Source organism: Myodes glareolus, chromosome 1, assembly GCF_982192425.1.
Source record: "Myodes glareolus chromosome 1, mMyoGla1.1, whole genome shotgun sequence".
Lineage (NCBI taxonomy): Eukaryota > Metazoa > Chordata > Mammalia > Rodentia > Cricetidae > Myodes > Myodes glareolus.
In genome coordinates, this window is record NC_142026.1 from 22515828 (window position 1) to 22537918 (window position 22091).

General features: G+C 40.5%; 1 protein-coding gene across 3 annotated transcripts in view; it reads right to left on the bottom strand.

Moving 5' to 3' along the window:
- Cul3 (cullin 3) overlaps window positions 1-15286 on the bottom strand; it is a 77645-nt gene extending 62359 nt beyond the window's left edge. Inside the window, exon 1 of one of the 3 annotated variants that reach the window (XM_087904759.1) lies at window positions 14829-15286. In XM_087904759.1, the coding sequence (XP_087760885.1) occupies window positions 14829-14894 (66 nt within the window). In that variant the 5' untranslated portion in view covers window positions 14895-15286. The remainder of the gene's footprint in view (window positions 1-14828) is intronic. The other 2 variants (XM_087904762.1, XM_087904764.1) reach the window with 2 other exon arrangements.
- Window positions 15287-22091: the final 6805 nt, after the last annotated feature.

The following is a 22091-nucleotide window of genomic DNA, read 5'->3' on the forward strand; positions in this document are numbered from 1 at the left end:
TGGAAGAGCAGCTGGTACTCTTAACCACTGAGCCATCTCTCCAGCTCCCCGCGCTGTAATTATTAAAACCTTGGGTAGAATTACATCATATTTTTGCATCCACTATGTACAAAGTACAAGAAGTCTTCAGTCTTTTGCTAATGTATATATAAATAAACAAGAAAAAATGTTTAAGCTTAGTTGAAGCTTCAGCCTCAACAAGGTTTCCTTGGTATACTTTTCTGAGGAATCACAGTATTCTTAACATTTACGACAGAAGCACTAATTACTAAGGAATCTCCCATTTAGACTATAAACACTTCCCCCCAGTGGTCTCTCCTCCTTTGTTATTCTACGTCCCATTATTTATAAATTTGTGTTTATGCATATATACACACACATATACACATACATGACATGATGACTAGTGACTAGTTAATGATGATAAAGGATCTTACTTGATGACAGGATTCAATGGCACACAATACCATCACTAACCTCATTTTTCTAGCACTAAACTCTTAAATGTCAACCATCAGAAACAAACATCCAAGCTTTGAGGCAAAGAGCACAGTGTAAAGACACTGAGTAAACAAGTTATTAAAATTTCCAAACTTGCCTTTCCTCACCTGTTTGTGGTGAAGAAAAGAAAGATAGTGTACTAAATGGCAATTAAGAACATTTATGAAAGCACACAGAATATAGCATTTGCTTAATAAACGCAAGTTTGCCTTTTCCTTTACTGAACAAGAAAGCATTGCCTAGTGACTTTGAGTATAAAATCATTTATGCTTGCTTAAATGTTTTCTTTTTAAAATAGGGACCATTTGGGAATAAACGTCTGCCAAGTCAAAAATAACAAAACAACAAAAGAAAAATCACCTCAATAATTTATGTCATGAGGGGAAAAAAACTATCAGAGCACAGCAGCCTGGGACAATTTTACAAAAGCACTAAATAAGATTATCTACACCAAACTGGCCTCACTTATAAAACAGCTACTTTTAGGAGGTTCAATTTTGCTCAGATTTCAATCTTCAACACATGAGTAGGATGCTCAGGTATCATTCCAAACATCTGGAAAATTTGGAACTTACTTTTCAAAAACAAGATTAAGTTTCTAGATTGGTCTATCAAAGCCCATTTGTTTACAGATCTTTCTACTATTAACAATTCTACTTCAATTATTTTTTGAATGATTTTTAAAGATGAGAAACATTTCATAATCCAACATGACCATAGCAAGATGCAATCATTGTAAGTACATTTGTCCCTATCATCTGTGGAAAGTTGATTCAAGAAACCTCAGATATACCAAAATTTGAGAATGTTCAAGCCTCTTATCTAAAATTGGGTACATAAATCCTCCCAGTACTAAGTCATTTCTAGATTACTTGTAATACTAATGCAATATAAATGGTAGGTGAATAGACTGCCTCCCACTGAAGCACAACGCTGGCCAGTATCTCACCAACAGTCTTGTCTTCATAGTTTTCGAAAAGACAGAATCTTAAAGTACTTGTTAGAAAAGAAAATACATGAATGCATGACTTAAATTTATACTTCTATAATCTAAAGTTAGTTGTTTTAATAACAATGGCATTATCATTTTCCCCTTCAGCTGAAATCACTAGCTTTTTAAATAAATAAAAGTTTTTCCTAAATAAAACTTCTTCTACCAACCGTAAGACAACACCAAATAGTAGCTACGCTAAAAAAAACTCAATTTGGGAATATCATGATCATGGACTTTCCAGCCTCTAGCATGTACGATCTGCTGTTACAGTTACTAAGACAGTTCTCCCAAGCTTTTTAAAATCAGGAACTAAGGCGCAGTCCATAAAATGCATGAGAACCAAGTCTGGATTCCCACCACCCATGTAAAAGGCTGGGTGTGGTGATACATACCTGTAACCCCAGTGCTAAGAAGGTAGAGACAAAAGTATCTCTGGAGTTCTCTAGCCAGTCAACACAGCTCTATCAGCGAGCTTCAGGTTCAGTGCCTGTGTACTGGCTGTTTTTTTTTTTTTTTTTTAAAGTCAATTTGACATAAGCTAGAGTCAGAGAGGAGGGAGCCTCAGTTGAGAAAATGCCTCCATAAAGTTGGGCTGTATGTAGGCGAGTCTGTAGAGGATCTCATTAATTAGTGATTGTTGGGGGAGGGCCCAGCCCACTATGGGTGCTATCCCTGGGCTGGTGGTTCTGGGTTCTGTAAGAAAACAAGCTGAGCAAACCATAATGAGCAAACCCTCTATGGCTTCCAAGCTCATGCTCTGCTGTTTGAGTTCCTATCCTGACTTCCTTTGATGATGAACAGTGATAAGAAAGTCTAAGTCAATAAAATAAACTCTTTCCTCCCCTAATTGCTAGGACCATGCTGTTTCATTACAGCAATAGAAACCTTAACTAAAACAACCTATCTCAAAAAAGAAAGTAGAAGCAGGCGACGGTGGGACACGACTAATCAGGATGGCCAGAGCTGTAACACACAGAAACCCTGCCTTGAAAAACCAAAAATAAATAAGTAATTAAATAAAGTGGAAAAGAGACTAAAGACACCAAACTTGGAACTTGGCATTACACAAGAATGCATACACACACGCACATGTTCATAAACAAACACCACAAAATACTTTAGGAGAAAATAGTTAAATCTGGCCAATTTAATTCATTTAAAAACTATATTTCATGTCTAGGCTGAGCAGGGTATCCATAGAGTGGGCTCTATAAAGTAAGTTCATGCACTAGGGTTAGATCATGGTCCCCCGCCAGTGGCTCCACATACTTCCTAAGTCACATCATTGTCAGGTGTATTCGGGGGGCCTATGCCTAGGCAGGGCAGAGGGCGGGGTTGGTCTTGCGGTGATGGGACAGACTTAGTTGACTTCCCAGGAGAGGTCTTACCCTCTCTAAGGAGCAGATGGGGGTGGGGTGGAGGAAGGTGGGGGGAATGGGAGGAGAGGTGGGAGGAGGAACTGGGATTGGTATGGTTAAAAAAAAAATTCATCTGAGAAGATGTAACTTCTCAGCCATGCCGCAGGGAAAAAAACAAAACAACAAAAAACTATACTTCATGTTTCATTCACAAAGAAACTACTTAGAAAAATACTAAGAGAAGTATTAACTGAACTCTCTAATCCCCATGCTTTAAACTCATTTCACTGTTTACTACTTAGGTATACTCTAAATTTTTTTGAAGTAATTTAACCATGTTGACTGCAAGTAATAGTATTTCTAAGTACACACTTAAGACAAACTGCACTGTGTTGCACATACTGGATAAGCCCCAGGACTTCTAGACATATCACCAGTTAACATTTTTTTTTCTTTTTTGATTTTTCAAGATAGGGTTTCTCTGTGTACCCCTGGCCATCCTGGAACTTGCTTTGTAGGTTAGGCTAGACTGGAACTTACAGAGGTCCACATGCCTTTGCCTCGCAGGTGCTGGGATTAAAGGCATGCACCACCACTACCCAGCTATCAGTCAATAATTTAAACCAACTTGGAATTATTTTTCCAGTATATTTCTTTTGAGAAAGCATATTATTCCAGAATCTAGAAAACACTTAAATATGTAGTATAGCATGCAAGATCAACCTGTGTCCCATGGGCTGCATGCGTGCATACTAGGACAGCTATGAATATGACCCAATACTTTTACAAATGAGAATGTCATGTAGTGATATACAAAGGTTGAATAGCCCTGGTAGTCTAAAGGAAAACGACATTCTTTTTGAGTCAGACACTTGGATATGAATTCTGCCTCTACCCTTTCTATGTGTATATATAATATCGCATTTGTTTGTGGTTCTCTCAGAACTCCCAACTGGATTTAAAACAAGAGGAAAAATGTCAACTAAAGCTTGTCTTCAGGATTTGAGATCAGCCAAAAATATTTAAAACAAAATTCAGAATAAAGTAGGTGTTCAACACTTAGCAGTTTACTAATCGTATGAAATGACTTCTCTCTGTTGGAAATGGAGAGAGAGTACCTGGACATAAAGAGGAAAACAATGCTCATTACTTGGAGAGGATATATCAATAGAGCTACTTCAGAGAATAAATTGCAAGCAGTATATTAAGGATCCCTCTTAATAATGTTGCCTTGCTGTTTTAGAGTATCTCCAAGAAGTTTTACATTTTCCAAAGAAAGCAGACTCCCCTTTGACGATTTTGTTCTCTTGCTCAGCACTTCTCATTAAAAAAAAAAAAAAGCTCTTTTTTTCTCTAGACTCTAAGTCTTAAATATATAAAAGTCAAATCAACAAGTTTTTTCCTTAATCACTTCAGAATTTCAGTTGGCTTTAAAACATTAAAAGAAATGCTTTCCAGTAACAAAAGCTTTGGGCTAGTCAGACAACTAGAGGGCTAGTTATCCATTTCCTATTACTACCTAGTTAGGCAAGCAGGGCCCTGTTGGGTAGGCTGGTGATTAGTGATGTTAAGGCAATGACTAAGCTTTTTAAGTGCACTCTTTTACAGAATCCACTATTAATGACAATAAGAAGCAGCTCTAAATGACCATGAAGGACAACTCTGAGGATACCTTTTACTATAAATCCTCCAGCCCTCTGCAATCTATGTCTGACTGTGACAACCCTAAAGGAAAGGCTAAACATTTTAAAATGAAAATTCTGACATCAAAATTAGCAACTCTTTCTTTAAAAATCTCCCAGTTACACTGCTATTAGAAAGTATTTCTATACTCTCATTTACTCCTTATAATTAGAATCTGTGAAAAGCTGTCCTGTGGTGTGTCATTTTATGTTAAGAAATGACTGCATTATTTCATTTACTGATTACTATCTACTCTACGTTGTGTACTATTATTACTAGACTAAGGAAAAATCAATACAAAAAGACTTGATATTTCCTCTAAACGAAAATCAAACTGCTAAATAAAGAGATATAGACCATTCTATCAGGACTTTGGCTATAAAAACAAATGAAATTGGTAATGAAGACAAGGAAGAGTTTCTTTCTACTCAGACCAAAGGCAAAGAGTTGAGTAATGATACACGTTCAACAATACTAAATATAAAGATTGCTGAAGAACTTTCATCTCCTGACACAGGTTTTCCTAGTGTGTATGAGGTGGGGAAGAATAGTTGTTAGATTTTTTTGAAGAGGGGTAAGAGAATTCTAGGGGGAGGTTCGGGGCAGGGTTTCTCTGTGTAACAGTCTTAGGTGTTCTGGAATTTACTTTGTAGACCTGGCTGGTCTGAAATCACAGAGATCTGCCAACATCTGCCTCCTGTGTGCTGGGATTAAAGGTTTGTGCCACCACGTCACACACTCCACACACCCGGCTGAGAATTCTTTTCCCTTTTTTTCTTGTTTTTTGTTCGAGACAAGATTTCTTTATATAAACAGCCCTGGGTGTTCTGGAACTCATTCTGTACACCAGGCCTGCCTCTCTCCTAAGTGTTGAGATCAAAGTCATGTGCCACCACCACCTGGCAAGAATTCTTAATAAGCAGTTTTAAGTAAAGTGATTAAAATTTTGAAACTGGAGAGATGGCTCAGTGTAGTAATATTTCATTTGTATTTTAATAAATAAAGCTTGCCTGAAGTTCAGAGAGTAAAAGCAGCCACAGTAATCAGTCTGACAAACCAGGCAGTGGTGACACACACTTTTAATCAGTAGCCACACTAGTTTGTCATAGAAATCAGATGGTGGTGGTACACATCTTTAATCCTAGCACTAGAGAGGAATATAAGATGGGAGGACACAGCTTTCAGTCACAGTCTCACTCTGAGATTCCTGGAGGCAGGCTCGCCATTTCAGATTGAGATAGAGGTAATAGCCAGCAGTTGGCTGTTTTGCTTTTCTGACCTTCAGGCTGAATCCCAAGGTCTGTCTCTGAGTTTTTATTAATCATGCTACAGCTCAGCAGTTAAGAAGACTGGCTGCTCTTTCAGAAAGAGGACCCAGGTTCAATTCCCAGCACTGACATGTCAGCTCACAATTGTCTGTAATCCCAGTTCCAGGGGATTCAACACTCTCATACATACAGGCAAAATACCAAAGTATATAACATAAAAAGAAATAACAGCTGAGCAGGAAAGGTGAAAGAGGACGTATTAGCTAGGTACACACACAAAATGTTTCAAGTCACTGAGTGGCTGTCTAAATTAGTGACCACCGTCTTTCACTTTTCTTCTGTTCATCACAGCCTAGAAAACATGAACAATGAAGGCAAATAGGTGGTATCATCCAAGATGGGTTTTGCTAATCCTTTTGTCTTTGTTCTGCAGAAGAAGGAATAATGGAGACAACTGGTAGCAGAGGAGATAATGACAATGCCATAGTTTGGTCTCCTTGAGGTCATGAATACAATGAGAGAAGCAACCAACCAAACAAAATAATAAAATAACAACCACTTACATCTGTTTATAATGTTTATTTATCCTCCAGTACTATTCTAAAAGTTTTGTGTATGAACTTGGTATGAAGGATAGAGAAAAGGCCCAACAGTTTATAGTACTTGCTGTTCAATAATCAGGACTAGAATTTGCGTCCCAGCACCCATGCCAGGTAGGTCACAAACACCTATAATTCTAGTTCCAGGGGATCTAACATCCTCTTCTAATCTCCAAGAAAATCCTGAGGACAGCTCAGAGGTTAGTTCATCTTCAGTTAAAGCAGTGGCTCAGACTGTACAATGAAGTGGGCTGAGATGGAGAGGACACGCAAGTGTGTCCTGACAGAGGTACTCTGGTGTAGTGTGGAGTTCAGCTAGGATATAGAAAATACTGTACCTAGTCAGGTGATGCTGGCGCTCACCTTTAATCACAGGACTCGGGAGGCTGAGGCAGGTGGATCTCTGTGAGTTCGTGGCCAGTCTGCTCTACAAAAGCTTGTTGAAGAACAGACTTCAAAGCTGCAGAGAAACCCTGTCTCAAAAAACCAACCCCCCCAAAAACCAAACACACACACACACACACACACACACACACACACACAAACCACCTGTACCAGAGACTAGGACTTCTATTGCTGAATCTAGAAACCTTGCTAATCTATCATACCACTTACTTTCAAGTAATTTCTGTTCTAAACACTAAGGAGATTACCCTTCTAAAAAAATGATACAGGATCGTTAATGATCTATGACTTCACTTACACACGCAAACATTTCAAACCACCATTTGCACTAAATTAATCAATTACAATTGTTTGGCTTAAAGCACCAGTTTCTCATTTATCAATCATCAACCCATGCACATTTTGTGGTTCAAAAAACTGTCTAGTATAAGCACTGGGCAAAGCCATAATCTAATTGGGGAGCAATATCAAAAAAGAGAGGAGAAAGAAAATAACACTTAAAACAAAAAATGGTAGTGTTTTAAACCTGTGGTTCTCAACCTTACTAAGGCTAAGGCTGCACCCTTTAATACAGCTGCTCATGTTGTGATGACCCCCAACCAGAAAATTATTTTCACTGCTAATTCATAGCTGTAATTTTGCTACTGTTATAAATCATAATGTAAATCTGATATGCAGATAGCCTTAGACAAAACCCTGTAAAAGGTTGCTTGACCTTCAAAGGGGTCAAGACCCACAGGTTGAGAACTGTTGGTAATTCTCTCTCCAAGAACCAGTAACATTCTGTGCAGAACCCGAGGGACCAACAGTATATCCTTTAGATTGCATTCTTGGATTGGGTGGTTCACAAATTGGTTCTGCAGACTTTCAGAAATGCTAAGCTAGAGCTTGTATAAAATATGGAGGGAGGACACATCACTAAATAAGTATGCAGAATTTCAATCTACCTACAAAAACATTACAATTTTAATATTCAGATTATGGCAAAATCATGACTCAATAGTGACATAATTATAGTTAACTGTGTGCTAGTTAAATTCTAAGCTTTACTTTATCACACAAGAAGATGGTAAGGCACGTCCTTTCAGTATTCGCATTTTATAGAGAAAACTAAGGCTAATTTAGAAGACAGCACAGCTATAAAGAAGTGGACCTGTTGTTCAAACCACAGCATTGTAGAGTCCACACTCGTAACTGCTATTCTCTCAGCCTCTTTCGAGACAGGTTTCTCTGTCGTTTTGGAGCCTGTCCTGGCATTAGCTCTTGTAGACCAGGCCCGTCTTGAACTCACAGAGATCTCCCTGCCTCTGCCTCCCGAGTGCTGGGAATAAAGATGTGCGCTACCACCTCCCTGGCAGCCTCTTTACTCTTTAGCCATATGACTAACACATATATCAAATGCTTCAAAACTAAAAGTTCCTCGGGGTTTACCCATAGTTTTACCCTTACTAATAATAGTGAAAACCAAGACACACACACACACACACACACACACACACACACAAAGGCACAGGTAGTTGTTTTTTTTAACCTATTAAATAAAAAAGGATGTATCTGGCCAAGATTCAAAGAAGTCAAACAATCTTGAAGTGTATGCTTCCTAGTCACATCAAACAGAACCAGTTATAACCTGGTTCTCATATTTACAGACTAACCTCAAGCACACTGAATTCTCAAGTTCTCGCAGGTAAAACAGAAAAAATTAAGATAGCATAGAACAATGGCTCTCAACCTTCCTAATGCTATGACTCCTTAAAACAGTTCCTCGTGTTGTGGTGACCCCAATCATAAAATTATTTTCTATACTACTTCCAACTGTGATTTCACTACTATTATGAACTGTTATAAACCTTTTTTCGTTTTGTTTTCTTTTTTTTTTTTTGCATTTTGTTTTGTTTTTGGTTTGGGTTTTGGTTTTTCAAGACAAGGTTTTGCTGCAGGTTGGCCTCAAACCCAGAGATCCACCTGCCTCTGTCTCCCGAGTGCTGGGAATTAAAGGCAAGCACTACCACCACCCAGCCTGTTATAAATCTTAATGTAAATATCTGATATGCAGATGGTCTTAGGCAAACCCCAGTGAAAGGGTTGTTTGATCCCTAAAGAGGTCACAACCACCACAGGTTGAAAACCACTGGTATAGGGCTTCAGGAATTAAGTTTAGACTACCCAACACATGAAAAGCATTCAACTAAGTTTTAGTATTCTACTTTTCTGGATACTCATTATGTAATATACTTAAACTCTATTCAGTTCAGTAATTCTAGAATCATAAATAGATTATGCAAGAGTCCAAGCTACATTCTGTACAGAGAAAATAGGAACTTCCAAGAGTCAATCAAATACCTGACCGAAGGTGAATGATTAAAGCTAAAACCAATGACTAAAAATGTTTCAAAAAATATATACGTACTGAAGGAATCATTATTAAAAAAAGGAATACAGGGAGTTCAAGACTTAGTGGTTACGAGTACTGGTGAAAGACCTGGGTTCAATTCCCACCTCCTCAGGCACCAAGAACACATGTGGTGCACAGATACACATGCAGGCAAAACACTAATACACATAAATATAAAATAAAATAATTTTAAAAAAGGAATACACGGAAGGGGATATAAAAGCTCACTGATAAGAGCGCTTATTTAGCATATCTGTGGCCCTGGGTTCAAACTCCACCACACAAAAAGAAACCAAACCACAAAAATGTAATATACAAAATAAAACTGAATAGGACTAAGCAATCACACAGTGGTATGAAGCATTAAAAAGAGAAACATCAAAATGCTAATATTCTTTATTTCCAAGTGGTAGGACTAGTGGAACTGTCATATTTTCTATCATTAGCTTATCACTTTCATGATTACAAAGATTACTAAATTGTCAAACCATAATAAATCTATTAATTACACATCATATTTTATCTCAATGACTCTTACTATTAATACATTTTACAACAGGCAAACAAGAATTTATTATTTTATTAACTTATTTTAAAATAAATTATCCAGTAACATATTAAGTCTATCTACTAAAGACCCTCAATGAGAACCCTAAGTAAAAGTAACAAAAAAAAATCTATTCTATATTCTCCACATTTATAATACGAAGAAAAGTGTAGTATTTCTAGTCATAATTCTATACTCTTTCTGAACTGGACAAATGTTATTACTACCACCAGTAAGCTACATTTAATGAATGAATGATCTTCAAACAAATGACTTTTATGTGAATGATTTAACTTTCTAATTAATGTATTAAATACACAAAAGGCAAATTTTCACATTTCTAGACTATGCTACTGTGCAAACAGGCTTTATAATTCACGGTGTTGGAGAGATAAGATGGCTCAGTGGGCAAGAGTGCTTGCTATGTAAGGATCTGAACTCAGATCCTAGTAGCCATGTAAAAAGCTGAGCACAGGATGTGTGAATGAGAATCTGTAAACCTCAGCTCTATGGAAGGGTGGGGACAGGAGGATCCCTGAGACATACTTGTGGGCTGCCAGCCTATCTTCAGGTTCAGTGAGAGAACATATCATAAATGAGTAAGGTAATATAGACAAGTATATTCAAAGTCCCCTGGCCTCAAACATACCCACAGACACATGTGCCCACACCACAGACACATTTCACACACAATAACAGGCACCAATTCTCTCTCTTGCACACAAACAAAATTCAGCCTGCACACTAATTTTTCCAACTCTTCTGAACTGCCTCAGGAGTTACAGAGTGTGCCCCTTGGTTCTCAACTTCCCCTAACTCCAATTCCAGGGGATCCAACCCCTTCTTTTGCCTCCACCGGAACCTGCACTCATGGGCACAAGTATACACATAATTTAAAACCAAAGTAAAAGTCCCAGAGAGATGACTCAATTTAAGAGCACTTGCTACCACTGCAGAGGATGCAGGGTTCAGTTTCCAGAATCCATATGGTGCCCTGCCACCATCTACAACTTCAGTTTCAGAGGATGATGCCTTCTTCTGACCTCTGAGGGCAACAGGCACAAAAGTGGTACAGACATACAAGCAGGCAAACCATACAAACATGTACAACAACAACAAAAAAATTTTTTTTAAAAGGAAGACATTACCCTTTTTATTTTCTCTTAGTTTAAGCAAAGCTGCAGTAACTCCAAACTAAATGTTATACATAAGCTACTAAGTCCATAAGCATAAATGTAACCGGCATTGTGGTATATACATTTCCCCATAATTACTCTGTAAGAAAACAAAAGAGGGGCTGGAGAGATGGCTCAGGGGTTAAAAGCACTTACAGCTCTTGCAGAGGAAGCGGGTTCAATGGCGACTTACAACTGTCGCCAGTTGTAACTCCAGCTCTAAGGGGACCTGAAACTCTCACACAGCCAAAAGTACAGGTAAAAACGCCAATGCACATAAAATAAATATAAGGAAAAATTAAAAAAAAACACAGAATGAAACAGTTTACTCCTGGGTTTGTGTGATTAAGACTGTTATTTAGCTTTTCTACAGACACAGTACAAACAGTTCTAACAAGTACCTCCTCTAGGAAACAAACCTATTGTAAAGTTCAAAGATGTTCTTTAAATCTGGCAAATATTACTGTAACTAGAAACAGGAAAAAAAAAGACATTAACTATCCCCAAGTCCTTATCTTATTTCTCAAAGCTCTAATGTTTGTCATGAGTGATCTTAGCATTTTCTGTCAATCACTTTGTGGACATCATCCGCTGCCCACGCTGCAAAGGTAAAACTCATTACAATCACAGAGCAGATTACATCCAGAGTTGTCCCTGTTATGATTTAGCATGCTTCATAAACTTATTAACTGAAGTTACTTTCAGGACCCATGGGAGCTTTCTAAACAGACAGGTCACATCACAGGAGTGACTTTCACTGTGTCTCCTCATCTTGTAAGTGATGCCAAGAATGGTAAATGACAGAGGACAGCATTTTCACTCAAGAATCACACCTCCAATTCCAGCCAAGCCTATTAAAGCCCATGTGAACAAACTTCTGGACCATACAGAGAGGAATGGTTTTTCACAGAAAGAAGAGAATGCAGGAGACAGAACAGGAATAAAAACACATGCTAACAGCAAGGAAAGAATCTCTTCCATAGAAATTACTTTGCCTGAACCCATATGTAATGTCCCTTCTTCATAATAATCAAGTTCTGTAGCCCCAGTTGATATTTTGTGTACACTTTTTACAAAATATTATCAGCAGGAGCCAGATCAGTGGCTCAGTGGTTCAAAGTGCCCACTGCTCTTTCAGAGGACCAGAACCCAGCACTGAAATAGGTAGCTCAGGATGGCTCCAAGGTGGTATCTGACTCCTCTGCCCTCTTCAGGAACCTACACTCATATGCACAAACCCAACCCCCTCCACACACACAATTGGGTTATTTTAAAATTACCAACAAAAGTTTTAAAATAATCTATATTCTATATAATGAAAAGTCTACAAATAAGTCAACATTTTTTCTGTCAACTGTCAAAAGTACACAAAAATTTGTAATCTTAAATGTTTACTTAAAAATGTAAATGGAGGGGAGCAGAAAAATTTAAATGCAATAAGCTGGTGTGGTGTAACTTTCACTATGCTGAATAATGTGAAAGCAAACTTTAAATACACACTAAAAATATGAGTGTACCTGTCTGATCTGGTAAAATTGTATTTGAAGTCCTCTCATGTATATACGAACTATTCTGTAAAGTAACTGACCACTACTGCACAGTGAAAACCAATCAAATCCAAACTTACTCATTCCTTTTACACATCAATTTTGAGGGGGGAAAACCAACAAACTTGAAATGAGCAACTGAAACTTTTTAACCTACAGTCTGGTGCCATAAGTTATAACTAACTTATATCTCCACATGGTGTAACATACACCAGTGGTAGGAATACACACACATACATAAGCATAAATGGTATTTATTTATGTACGTGTGAAATACTATTTACAAACTTCTGACTAGCAGTTCATGTGGGCTGTTGTTATACACGAGAGCACTAATCTCTATGAAAGGAACTCTGACAGTCTAAGGACTCTATCCCCAGAAGTCAATGAAATATCACTGGAGCATTATCTGTCCTCAACAACAGCTGATTATTTTCAATGGGAACTACCTGTGACTGTTATCATTAACTAGGAAAAAAACCCAAAAAACAAAACAAAACAAAAATCTCAGTTCCAGTACTATGTATTATCACACACTATTATCTTCAGCTAATGGAATAAAAAATTTTCTCCTGCTTTTATTCCCTAACACTAGCTCCAGAAAACAAAGATCTTTGCCTTTCCACAACTACTAATGAATTCCCAAACCCTAGGAACAAACAGTGCCTGCATATAGCACTCAGCATATCTTGGACCACTAAAGGAATGGGAAAGGAAAACAGGTTCCAGAAGGGAAATGGAGAGGTCAGAGAGGTGCGAACACTGATAAAGACAGAACTGGTTACTCTGAAAAATATTAACTTGTCAGATAAAAGCTCTTCAACATTTTACTAAACAACAAAGACTTCAAAACCGAACAGCACCAAGAGCAAACATTTCCTAGAAAACCAGTGTCACTGTTGATTTAAAAAACAAAACAAAAACCTAAAAAAGAAGCGGGGGAGGGGGTTAAGACTTGACAGTCACTTGGATGGTTGATTCAGTAGGAAAACTATTATTATTCAAAATCATAAACCCGTTCACAGCCCAATTACAAAGGAAAGCACACTAGTGAACTTTTTATTAGTGCTGTCGCCCTAGTATTTCTCACTTTCTGGTGTAATCTTTTATTTAAAAAGATCATTTCATAATGCAATTATTATGAAGATAATTCATTCTGATTGATTGTACCCTCCCTGTTCACAAAGACCCCATTTATTTACAGAAAGGTTCAAGTTTCTACACACTGACAATGCGTTCCTTGCAAATTCGCAATTCTGGATCAGATATGTACTTTTCTTCTTGATATTAAGAATTCAGAGGCCCCTAAAGTTCTCCAGGACAAAGTTACTCAACTCGGACAACACTGTCATCTTTCCCTTCCTCACTGCAAAAGGTATTTCAGGAAAAGCCTGCTTAAAAAAAAAAAAAAAAGATGACAAAGTCCCCCTTCCCTCCCACACGACAGAACGCTATGACCCTTAGGAAAGAAAAACACATACAACTTTCCTTGGTTTTACTTTTAAAAATCTGCTCGCCTGCCGGTGTGTCTACTTGACTTTTACCTGTTACTGTGGCGCCATGAGCAAGTACGTCCAGTTTCTCTGTTACAACAGGACGTTTTAATTGCCTGCCACAGGCTGTCTGATCAAGGCATGGCATCCAAAGTTACACTCCATCTACTAAACACCGCAAGTCTATGACTCAATCGAAAGGCCAGGAGAAAAAAAGTTTCTGAGAAAACGTTTGCTGTCGCTAAAATACTACAAGGTAAAACAAGCCTGCGTGGCGACTGTTGAGGACTTCCTTGGCTAAGACATGGAAAACCAAGAGCCCAGTTCGTTCCGTGCCTCCCCTCCCAGAAGCGCAGCGAGGATACTGAACAGTAGTGGGTAAAGTGCTCAGGAGGTTTTGCAGGACCAGAGATGCTCTATATAAACACTACTAATATCGGTGCTGGTGGTGGCATTTGTCACCGAGTGGGGCAGGCGGATAGCAAGACCGCTCCCGACGGGGGGGGGGGGGGGGGGGGTAGAGGCGGACGGTCCCCCCTCACCACCGTCCAAGTCAAGCCGGGTCCTTCGGGAAACCACAGCCAAAAGTTACACACACGCCCCACGCGAGAGCTGAGGCGGCAACGCGCGTCCCTTTTGGGCCGCGGCACCGAGACCGAGGCCGTCGCGAAGGAGGCCCCGGGGCGGCCCGGGAGGCGAGCGCGCCGGCCCGCGCCGCCCCGTTGCCGGGAAGGCTCGCGCCCCGCCACCGGCGGCCGTGGGGGAGGGGAGGCGGGCTGCGGCCTGTTGGCGGAGTTCAGCCCCGGCCTCGCGTGCGGCTCCCGGCCGCGGCTCCGGGTCCCGGGCGCCGAAGACCGACTCACCGGAAAGGCCCGGATCCGCATCTTGGTGTCCTTCCGGCTGCCCGTGCCTTTGCTCAGATTCGACATGGTGCTCGGCCCCTCCCCGGTGGCGGCGGCGGCGGCGGCTGCTGCGGCTCGCACTCCGAGGCGCCGGTGTCACATTGAAGGCGGGAGGGCGGCCGCGGGGCTCGGCGGGGGGCGGCGGCGCGGCCCCCGGGCTGGGTTGGGCGGCGGGCCGGCCCCTGGGCGGCCGCGGCAGCGGGGGCGGCGGCTCGGGCTCGGGCGGCTCGGGCTCGGGCTGCGCTGGCGCGGCGGCTCCGCGGGCTTCCTCTCGCGCCGGGCTCGGCTGCCTTTATCGCGCTTCTCCGCGATGGCGGCGGCGGCGGCGACGGACAAACATCTCACTGCGCAGGCCGAACGTCCTCCTCCTCCTCCTTCTCCTCCTCCGCCTCAGCGAGACGAGATCCGGCCCAGAGGGTGGAGGGGGGAGGAGGGAGGGAGGAGAGCGGAGAGTGGAGAGATGGGGGGGAGGGAGCAGGAGGACGGGAGGGGAGGCGGGAGGCCGCGGCGCGCACGTCAGATCTCGCGAGATCAGGGCGGGCGCCGGCCCGGGGCGGGGCGGGGCGAAGCCCGGGAAGGGTGCGCGCCTGGAGAAGGGCTGAGGAAGGGGGTGGAGTTTTAGGGGTGGGCGTGGTCAGCGGCCTGGAGGCGGGAAAGGGGCGGGGACTGGGGGTTGGATACGTAGGCTGCGTTTTCAAAAGAGGAGCGACGGAGACGCCGGTAGGCGGAGGTGGCCGCTGATTGGTGGAGGGCGAGGGTGATACGTCACGTGGGCAGGAGGGGGGGAAGTTCCGGGAGCCAAGCTGGGAGTGTTCGGCCGTGGGCTGGCGCGGCTGAGCTTGGCTGGCGAGGGTGGCAGGTAGTCTTGGGAAAGGGCGTGGGTTTCTAGTGGGCTGGATCTGCGTCCTAGAACTCTTCTGTGTTTTTCTAGGGCACGTGGCCTAGGGATGGGTACTTGAGCCCCAGCCAGAAACTCGAAAGGAGGGTTCGTGCCTGAGTTACCTGCCGAGTAAGAAACTGCTGTCCTGTATTTCGCTGGGTGTTGCAACGCCTCCGAACTAAGGCAACCAGGCTTGCTTACACTGTGCACGCTCCCGGGTTTGTTGGTTAATTGATATTTTCTGGAGGATCCAAAGCCAACTAATATCAAAATCCGCTTTTTATTTATATAGAAATAAAACAAGTGCGTAATGTAGTACCGTATTTTAATTATTTGTTAAACATAGTGATAGACAACTGCCAAACAAATCTTTTGTACCATTACAAGAGCAGTGTAAATCATTAAAACAATCACCATGAAGCTCAGTTTGCTGTAGGTTTTGAAGCATTTTTTCTTTGTTTGTTCGAGGACTCATCATCCTATAGTTGAAATGTCGAGTTCTACTACCTTTTGCTTTTAAATTAGTATGAATCCTATTTCCTAATTTGCCTACTTAGTCAATTGCTGTTTACAGCTCTTCAGGAAAATATGAGTTTCTCCTGAAGTTTTTGATCTTCACATTTTAAATGAACTGTTGTCCGGGTGTACATCTACATTTGAAATCTGAGCTCTAAATACTTTTTAAAATAGAAAACTTAATAAAACTTGTTTATGGTCAGATTAGCCCCAATTATTTGTAATATCTAAGCTTACAGTGCAATGCTCTCCTTGGTTGAAAATTCCTCATTGAAAAAATAAAATATATTTACTGCCTGACATGGTGGCACACACCCTTAATCCCCAGCGCTAGGGAGGCAGAAGCAGGAGAATCTCTGTGTGTTCAAGGCCATCTTGGTCAACAAAGTGAATTCCAAGACCACCAGGGTGGTTACACAGAGAAACCCTTTCTCAAAAAACAAATACACACACACACACACACACACATCAAAACAGAAACTTAAGGAGAATTCGCTTACACTAAACTAAAAATAAAACATCAAGAATGTGTTAAGTAAAACTAGGAAGGGCTCTGACAAATATAATAAGTTTTGCATAGGAGTTTATAATTTGTGTGCTAATTGATTTCTATTTCCATAATTATCAGAATGTAAAACTTTTCTGTTGGCTGTCCTGCCACATAACTCCATTTGTTAGTAAAATTTGATATATGTTCTGGAGCCATTGGTTTGAATCTAAGCTCTGCTACTTTATTAACTGTCTGAAAAAATGTCTTTGTGGGCAAAGACTTGACTATTTTGCCTGGAGGGCTTCATCTGCAAAATGGAGACACAGCATTTCCTCCCGAGTTGCAATCAAATTTGAATGGGTGAATACATTTAAAAGCCATCAAAGGGTCGATGAGGTGTCAGAAGCAGATGTGCTTTCTCTACTCAAGACTGATGAACTTTAAGTCTGTCCCTGGCGCCTACCTAGAGGTTAAAAAAAGAACTACCCTCGAAAGTTTTTTTTTCTGACCACACACACAAACACACAGAAGATATAGTATATCAACATCCACATAGTCACACATGCAACAATAATAAAATTTTGAAAATTTGAAAGCAATCACAGCAGTCATGCAATACCTGCTGGCTACCATTATGTTATTCATTAAAGCCTAAGTTATACTACTTCCGAAACAATAGGTAAATACTAGTATGCTTTTATAAAATGGATCATATCTGAAGGCCAGTCTGCAGCTCAGATGCCACAAATCAGGAAACCACTTTTCAGAAAGCTGGAGAGCCCTTATAAGGTTATCAGTTTTATTTTATCAAATAAAAAGGAACAACCAGATGAGCGAGATGGCTAGACAGATACCCACTGAGGACCTGAGTGGTCTCTAGTGCCTATAGATGGCAAGAAGGCTGAATATCAGGGCTGGAGAGATGGCTCAGAGGTTAAGAGCCCAGGCAGCTCTTTCAGAGGTTCTGAGTTCAATTCCCAACACCCACATGGTGGCTCATAACCATCTATAGTAAGATCGGGTGCCCTCTTCTGGCCTACTGGAAATGCAGAATACATACTATATACTTTAAATAAGTAAATAAACATTTTTTAAAAAAGGCTGAATATCAGGAGATCAGGAAGTACTTAATGCAGGGAATGAACACAAGTTATGAGTGAGGATAGAAAGTAAATTTTTTGTTTTGCTTTTGGTGGTAAATAAGTACATAAAACATATTCAGTAGTAAGTGCAAAATTTAATAGAAGCCCACAGCTTCCATTCTGAATTTCAATTCTAACTATAGATGTTCATTGAGTCTATGTGTGTGATGTTTTTATTTGTTTGCAAGTTTAAAAAAAAATAACAAATTTTATTTAAATTAAAAATTTTACAAGAACAACCATCCCCATAATTTTAATAAACAAGAGATATTTTAACTCAGAAATTGGGAAGATTTAAGTTTTGAATAAAGAACAGTTCTCTACATTGACTGATTTAGACTTATGAAAAGCAGTATATTGACTGTTCTCAGTTTTCCATGAACTTGGGAAAACACCAAAGGCCAGACTAGAAGAATTAATTACCTTAAGGCCTATCTCTATACAAACTGTAAAGTGATATAATCACTTTCATTTGTTTTAAAAACACAAATACTCATGCTTGTGTTACTTAAGCAAAGTTTAAGTGCATTAAAAAGAATCACTATCAAATGTTTGATCTTTGTCAGGTGTTTCTCTGTGTAATAGCTCTGGCTGTCCTGGAACTAGCTCTGTAGACCAGGCTGTCCTCGAACTCACAGAGATCCACCTGCCTCTGCCTCCTGAGTGCTAGGATTAAAGGCATGTGCCACCACCGCCAAGCCTGTTTCTTAGATTTTAACCACCAAAATAATACAAAAATGCTTCATAATGAATTGCATTAAGAAATTTACTATTTGTGGGCTGAAAAAGATGGTTCAGTGGTTGAGAGTGATTGTTCTTCCGGAGGACCTGGGTTCAATTCCCAGCACCCACATGGCAGCCTACAGATGCCTGTAACTACCTCCAGGGGATACCACACCTTCACAAAGATGCTTGCAGGCAAAACACCAATGCACATAAAATAAAAACAAATAATTTTTAAATAAAATTTGTTGACTTATTTGTTCATTCATTTATTTAGTCAAGTATTTACTGAATGCTACTATATATGTGAAGTACTAGAGTGAATATATGAGTTGAGGCCCACCGTCACAGAATATAAAAGTTCTTTTCTGAATCTCAAAATTAGAAGCCACAAACTCAGGTGGGCAGTGGTGGCACATGTCTTTAATCCTAGCACTTGGGAGGCAGAGGTAGGTGGATCTCTGTGAGTTTGAGGCCCGCCTGACCTTCAGAGTGAGTTCCAGGACAGGCACCAAAGCTACACAGGGAAACTCTGAAAAAAAAAAAAAAAAGCAAACAAACAAAAAGAATTTTGCCAGACGGTGGTGATGCATGCCTTTAATCCCAGCACTCGAGACGCAGAAGCAGGTGAATCTCTGTGAGTTTGAGGCCAGCCTGGTTACAAGAGCTAGTTCCAGGACAGGCTCCAAAGCTACAGAGAAACCTTGTCTCGAAAAACCAAAAATAAAAAAGGAAGGAAGGAAGGAAGGAAGGAAGGAAGGAAGGAAGGAAGGAAGGAAGGAAGGAAGAAAGAAAGAAACCACAAACTCAAGTTGAAATGAGCAATAGCTTCCTGTATATTCCAGTCCAGAAATTAGAGATGCTTTTTTCTTTCCAGGGAAACAGCATCCTCAAAATGTATATGAAAAACCTTCTATGTCTCAGTAGACTATTCTGTGCCTCATGGTGGTCCCTGACTTGCAAATAAAAGATGACCTTTCAGGATATTATCTTTTGTGCAAGCAGCCGCCTTCCCAACAGAGCAAGCACACTGCAGTAGAACACACTAGATCTTGTGTGCCTGACAGTTATTATTCCTATGCCTGCTGACAGTGTCCTGACACAGGGAAACAGTGACCCCATTTCCATTATCCACATGGAGGACGTGCAATCCGACAGGTCAGGCCAGGCAGCTGGGTGGGCCAGCCCCTCTTCTAAGTCCCAGACTGTAAAAAGACTGCAAGATGTGAAGAGCCTGTAAAAGGGAATAATATAACCTCTTCTTGGCCATGAATTTCTAGGTGTCCAGGACACCAAGCCACTGTAATCACCATCGCAGATGCACATGTGTGATTGTAAAGATATCGGTTATTAAATCAGCTCACAGCCCACCAATTCAATTAGAATGGAATGGGTTTGAACAGACGGAGACCATGGTAAGGGAAGTTGTATGCTTTTCAGATTAGAAGACGGATCTATAGAGAGTCCCAGCTCCTTGCATGAAAGGGCTAGGTCTTCTTTCTTCTTTGTTTCTCTATCAAGTATTACAGCTCATCAGACGTTATTCACAGCATCTATACCTGCATTGTACGATGCCATGTGATTAAAGGGAAATGACAGTAGACTGACCATTGACAAACTAACTACTTAAACTTGACCATGTAAGAACTATACATCTTTATCCTGTGCTTTTTCTCCTTATGTCCTGAGACAAGAAGTGTCTGAGACCTACAACTATACGAGACACAATTACTGCTTGAACGAAAGAAAACTTCTACATGCCGGATTACTTCATAAAAACACATCTCCATTTTCATCCACAGTCATGATAAATCGTCTTGCAGACAATTCTAGAAACTTTGCCATTGAGTTAGCTCGTGTTCTGTTTATTTTTATCCAGTGAGTATTTTATAAATAATATATATCATCTTGGCAGAATATAAATTTGCAATTAAAAATCACAGGCATTGCAGTCATATGTTTTTTTAAAAAAAAAACAAATTTAATTATTAGCATATGGGAAGGGGGAACGACATGTACCATAGTGTATGTGTGGAGTCAGTTCTCTCCTTCACCTTTCTGTGGATTCGGGGGTTTGAACTCATGTCACCAGATGTGTGTAGCAGGTGCTCTTTTATCTGTTGAACCGTCATGCTAGCTCCCACATGATTTCGAAGGAAAATAATTTCCTCGTACCGAGAGCATTTGAACCGTAACCATCCCAAGAAGCCTCCAGGGGACAATTACATTGTGCACTGCTTTCATTCGTGACAGCCAAAGTATATGTTGAAATTTATAATTCATCAGCTCATTCTTTGTAAGGTAATTTTGGAGTTGAGGTATAGCACGGTGCCAGGGAGCAATAAAAGCAAATCGTATAAATTTTATCCCATGTTTAGTCATTGTATAAACTAGCACACCAGTAAGTGTAATGAAATGGCATTATCTTTAAACCTCTTCAATAAGCTCTTGTCTGTATTGTTCAGAGTGGAACCGTATGCTTAATTCTTCTATCTAGACCTGGTGGAAGTCGTAAAGTGAGTGAATTAAAACATCCCTGGTAGGACAGAGTTAACAATAACTGACGAACAGACATCAACAGAGCCACGTCTAGGCCCGGTTAGTATAATGAAACAATTCCTAGAGAAAAGTTGACTCATGCCACCACATTCTGGATCGTCTCATTCTTTCATGATGGTTTTGTTTTTGTTTTTTTTTTTCCCCACCAAATGGGCTATTCAGAGATGATGGCAACATAGACATCTTTCTAAGATGAATCAGACTTTATGTTTCACTGAGTTAAAAAAAAAAGCCACAAGAATTTTTCATGTATGGGTCTATTCAGAGTGGCTGAAATTCTCGTTGAAAGGTATCTATCACTGCATGAACTTCCAGGCTCTAAGAACAACACTTCAGATGCTTGGATTGTTAAGGTGGCTACACATTTGATTAAATTAATTAATTATGATAGTGATGACGGTGTTTGTCCTTGAGGAGAAGGTATGCTCCGTATGAGCTTCCCGATCTTGTTCTAAGGGCGATTTCTGACTCAGATGGTTTAGTGGATAGTGGTTAGTGCTTCCAACCATGTTAGCCCATATGGCTTGACTGGTTCTTTGCACAGGGATGTGTACAGATGGTTCAAGTAATGAGATCCATTCACAAAAACATGAGTAGATGTCTGAGGACACAGGCAGTGCAACATTTAGGGGCAGTGACAGTGACTTGCGTTGGCACCTACTCCTCAGCTTCTTGCGTTTTCACGCTTGCCCAGCAAGTACTCTTGCTCACTGAGCCATCTCTCCAGCGCCCTGAGTACTTTTCATCTCTGTTGAAAAAGACAGCTCATCGTATACTTGCGCCCAGACTAACCCAACCTATTGTCATCCTCCCTCCCTCACTTCCTCCCTTCCTCTCTTTCCTTCCGTTTTTTTTGTTTGTTTGTTTGTTTGAGCAACTTATTCACTGCTGTTTTAGATGAATTTCCACAGCTG